Here is a 4,520-nt window from a genome sequence, read left to right as displayed (position 1 = left end):
GAAGGCCGCTGGGCGCTGCCCTCTGATTGGTGGAGCGGACAGACCATGCGTGCCCGCACAAGCAGCACGTTCTGAATTACAACCGCTGTGGGCACCCTGTGGCTTTCTGTCCACGTATATGAAACACTAAGAACCCTGCAAAATGCGAAGGTCGTGAAGGTGGAGGAGCTCGTGCGTTGGGTCGGATGAGGTACGTTCTCATTCGTACTCCGCCCACTGGCCGCTACTCTCACTGACACTTGAAGATCTCATGCCAGCCTTGAAACTTTGTACACCTGTGTTAAGCCACATGCAATCTGCCTTCATTGTAGTCATTGTCAAGTTAAGCAGGTAGTACACGTACACAGTCTTAGTAGAAGTATACAAATACAATTTGTAGCTGTTTTATATGAGTGTGATTGAGCCAATATGTCCGTCTTACCCATAAGCATGCCGCATTGAGCTTGTCTTGGTTGACTGTCTTGAGAGTCTTGGCCAAGACCAGGCGTCTTCCCAAGACAAACGACATAGCTTGGCTAACACCGGATGTCTTGGGGTCTTGGGCGTCTTGAGCATGTTATCCAAGACGCTCAAGACGCTCCCCAAGAGCTGGCGGTTTTGCTGATGTAAGCACGGTCTTAAGAAGCACTCGGGACCAAAGAGAGACGACAAGAACAATAGCGCACTCTGTCATTATGACCCTTACTACGCTGGCTAGCATGCGACTAGTGCCAGGCGAGTAACTTACTGCAGAACGAAAGTGATAATGCAGCGGTACATCATGCGCGAACAAAGGGGACATCGGCGGCAAAGGATGAAGCTAAGAGGCCGGACTAGCGCGCAGACGTCATATCAGGGAATGTCGACCCGATGTGTCCGGCAAGTCCAGCGTCCGTCCGAGGCGCTATATATATAAAAAAGCGGACCGGTTGCCGACTGTTGCCGAGGGTGAGGGTAATCTTAAGCTCAAGCTTTACGCTTCTTGCTCCGCTGGAAACGACGCCCAGCTCGGGCACATCCTGTGTGTCATCGCTCCTTGCTTGAAAGATATCACCGTTTCTCCACGGGGATCGTGCAGACTTCAGGCCAGGCAGATGGGAACTGGATGTTGCCGGTATCGATGGAGTCGACGAAAGAGGGCCATTGGTGATAGATGCCGCGGGATCTATAGCGGGCGGAGGCGGCAATGCTAGCACCGTAGCACCGGAGGAAATATGCGTCGATTCAGATGGCTGCAGGGAATCGGCTGATGTGCCGACGTCGGAATTAGGAGGAGGAGGAGAGCCAACATGGCCAGCAGGATCGACAATCTCGAGTCGGCAGCGTACGGTGAGAGCATCCACACGCCGTGACGGCTCGAAATGCCAACACGCCTCCATGACATCCCACAGTGCGTCAGGGACATCCCTGCCAGATAGAGAACGTTCCTGGCCCTTGCCCTCGAGGATAGCTAATATCGCCTGACAGATGGCCAGGTCAGGAAACGGTATTTCACCCGTGTATATCTAGCAACAGATTCTGTCAGCACGCATCATGACTGACCGACCTAATTTCTATAAGCTTACCTGCCATGATACCTGTCCAAACGAATACATGTCACTGGCGGGTGTATGCCGTACACGCTGAAGCTGGAAGAGGGTCGGATCGATTATCTCGGGAGCCATGCAGCGTGTTGCACCGGGTAACGCTGAGCTGCAACTCATCGCCGAGTCTGCGAAATTGGCCAGCCCAAAGTCTGCCAGACGAACATCTCTGGCAACATCTACGAGGATTCTCCCCTAAACAACAAGTCTATCAACCAGGGTCAACTAACATCTGATTAGTGGAACGTACGACATGTAGGTCCCCATGGGAAACTCCTTTCTCATGCAAGTATGCCAGTCCCGACACCACTTGATAGATCTATCGAGACTATGAACGACGTTCACCCACATCTCGAACAGTGGACTTACCAATCGAATGGCGTCCTGAGAAAACCACCCGACTTTCGTCATGTATTGCATCACACTGCCGTAGCTCATCCAGGGGAGCACCACGCAGGTGAGGCCCGTGAGCGACTTTCGATCGACGCCTACCATTCGACAGATGTGTCTGTGTTAGCCTACGCCACGGACAAGCGCGATCTCTCTATAGAATGCCTATGAAGAACGCAGTCAGTGATGTGCCGCATCAGCCACAGAAAACCTAAAGCACCTTGAGATTCGTCCCATCGTCTTCATGTCGCTGAAACATGCGAAGGGACTTCAGCGCTACGGCCTTTCCTCCGTGTCGCCCTTGTAGATCTCCCCGTACGAACCGCCGTCTACAGGTCGGCGATCTCGATCTCTTAAGCGTACGTCCGATAGCAATAACCTGTGCGGGAGCTGGCGAGATACTTCGCAAATATATGCCGCAGCGAACGCTCTAATTCCGCTCCATGTTCCGACAGGTTTGCTTTGAATGGAAAGATATCCGAGGCGGCCGGCGGCGAGGGATGCAACATCCAAGTTGGCATATATTCTTCAGATGGCTGTGCAAAAGTAAAGCGGATGTAACCTACCAGATCGAGAAGGTTGAGCAGGTCGGCTGCAATGGGACCGCGGAGGCGTATGACTTCGCCTTTGTCATTGTCTGACATCGACTCTAGGAGCCCCATGATGTGCTCCTCGTCGCGAGTCAGTGCAGCCATAAACTCAGGATCAGCCCTGCCGAGAGTGGAGGCGAGCTAGGCAGCCTATCAGTGCAAAACTCAAAGCACTGTCGAATGACCTACGTGTAACACGGAACGGCGATGCTGTGCGGCAAGGAGAAGGTGCTCGACAGTGGGAGACAGAGACTGAGGCGGACTATTGCCGTCATTGGTGAGGGCTTCGAGGACTCGGTAGCTGCGGAAAGTATGAGCGTAGGCCCCAGCAATAAAGGTCTGACATACCTCGTGCTGGCAACATTATCTTTCAGTCTGCCGAGGCCGTATGCCCTTCTCGCCATAACACTGGATGTGTACTTCCGAAGCATGCACGTGAGAGGTCTGAAAGGTGTAGGATGAGCTGAATATACCTCATACACGCCGTGTGTCGCGGCACGGGGAAAGGGTTCAATGGAACGTTCAATCTCCTAGAGAGCATGCGACTCAGCGGTGTCGGTGCGCCGAATGAGCAATAAAGCATACCTCGGCACGAGAAGCGAAGAGCTTGAAAGTACTAGCGTGTCTGACACGGAGATGCAACCGGGCAATATTCTTCTGCAGGAAGATGACATTGCATTTCGTGCACTTCCAGCATATGTGACCTTCTGCAGATGCTTCTCTTGGGGCAATAATCTACGCGCTATAGCTTCAGCAATATCACTATCGTTGAAATGGCTTACTCACGTGTATGGACGATTCCTTCTTGCGGCGAAGCCACTTCATAACTGGCATGGTGGTGGTCGATGAGGGCCCGGTTTTTGCACATTGCCACCCGACGACTGCGACGGGCTGTGGCGAGTACAGACAGCTATGAGGATGTTGCGATCAATTCATTTGGGTGCCCTCAAGCGCCGGGGCGACCGGCATGCAAACCCAAACGACGCAAGAGTGTCTGCCGCATAGTGACGGCGATGGACAGCTATGCTCCAGGTGCAGGCGAGTGAAAGAGCACTTGCGGTGAATTTATAGCAAACCCTTTTCACGTTCGAATCTCCGTTAAAATTGTGCGCTAATTACCTTCTTGGCCATGAATCCGATGGAAGTTGAATACAGGCGCTTACACGAGAAAATAAAGATCTCTGCGCTAGATTCGTACCGTGAAGACCTGGTGTATCAGCCCGACGCTCAACAAAGAGCCTTGATCTGCTATCGCTAAGATCTCGTCAATCTGTACCACAGGATGCACGACTAGTCCAAGAAGCAAAGTTCAGAGAGGCGAACCAGTTTGGGGAGATTGGAGCGGATAGCTGAACAGCGTGTATCTTCTGGTAGATTCGGAGAACACTGACCTCTCATAAACCCCATAAACGCACAGGATGGCCTCCATTACCTTTCGGCTACCCGCTCATCCTCCGTTGCTTGGCCAAGTCTCGTTATCATAACTTCATGTCGAGCAGAGACATCGGGAAAGCTGCAGGTAGATTCCGGCAACGCAGATGCAGCGATGTCACAAACGTGCGGTATACGGCGTTTTACTCTACGCGGAACGCGTTATTCTGGTCTCGCGGTCTCTCCCGTCACTAGTTGAGATTCGAAAAGTATTGGAATTTGCGTGCAGCAAATATATGGATTACGCGTATTATATCTGTCGTACCACGAGTATTCTCGTTAAGATCGGGTAAGAATAGAACGGGATGTACGCACCATTAGTATGTATGGACGATCGGTACAGGGTTCACAATTCCCCGTGTCACCATATTCCAACGGATGCGCGCTGCCGTTTGACTCGTAGTGGAGGGCATGACTGCTGCGCTCTCGCAGCGTTGGCCCGCTCAAGTGCATGGAACAGCGAAGGGGTGATCTCGCTACACGGCCCAAAGTGGATGCAGCGCTAGAACGCGACGCTTTGCTCAGCAGGACGTGTGCAGATAGACGG

At 52.5% G+C, this 4,520-nt stretch overlaps 3 protein-coding genes across 3 annotated transcripts in view; all 3 read right to left on the bottom strand.

The window, feature by feature from the left end:
* Window positions 1-1,322: 1,322 nt before the first annotated feature.
* PHACADRAFT_60952 (uncharacterized protein) lies at window positions 1,323-2,075 on the bottom strand (the record flags this gene model as incomplete). The annotated part of the gene is made up of 4 exons (XM_007401622.1): window positions 1,323-1,484; window positions 1,545-1,757; window positions 1,813-1,881; window positions 1,932-2,075. Coding segments are annotated over 4 exons (588 nt in total), but the record flags the coding sequence as incomplete, so codon positions are not given.
* Window positions 2,076-2,226: 151 nt separating this feature from the next.
* On the bottom strand, window positions 2,227-3,376 carry PHACADRAFT_188692 (uncharacterized protein; the record flags this gene model as incomplete). The annotated part of the gene is made up of 6 exons (XM_007401621.1): window positions 2,227-2,488; window positions 2,519-2,683; window positions 2,732-2,843; window positions 2,891-3,072; window positions 3,128-3,277; window positions 3,329-3,376. 6 exons carry the CDS (start codon window positions 3,374-3,376, stop codon window positions 2,306-2,308), a joined length of 840 nt encoding a protein of 279 aa, XP_007401683.1. The 3' UTR covers window positions 2,227-2,305.
* A 631-nt stretch (window positions 3,377-4,007) lies between these two features.
* Window positions 4,008-4,520, bottom strand: part of PHACADRAFT_154096 (uncharacterized protein) — a gene marked incomplete at its 5' end in the record, with an annotated part of 1,886 nt that continues 1,373 nt past the window's right edge. Inside the window, one exon of the mRNA XM_007401620.1 lies at window positions 4,008-4,475. Coding sequence (XP_007401682.1) covers window positions 4,335-4,475 — 141 coding nt within the window. The 3' untranslated portion in view covers window positions 4,008-4,334. The remainder of the gene's footprint in view (window positions 4,476-4,520) is intronic.

This window comes from Phanerochaete carnosa, assembly GCF_000300595.1.
Source record: "Phanerochaete carnosa HHB-10118-sp unplaced genomic scaffold PHACAscaffold_13, whole genome shotgun sequence".
Classification (NCBI taxonomy): domain Eukaryota; kingdom Fungi; phylum Basidiomycota; class Agaricomycetes; order Polyporales; family Phanerochaetaceae; genus Phanerochaete; species Phanerochaete carnosa.
Note: the sequence above shows the minus strand (reverse complement) of the source record. Positions and strands in the feature narration are given on the sequence as shown.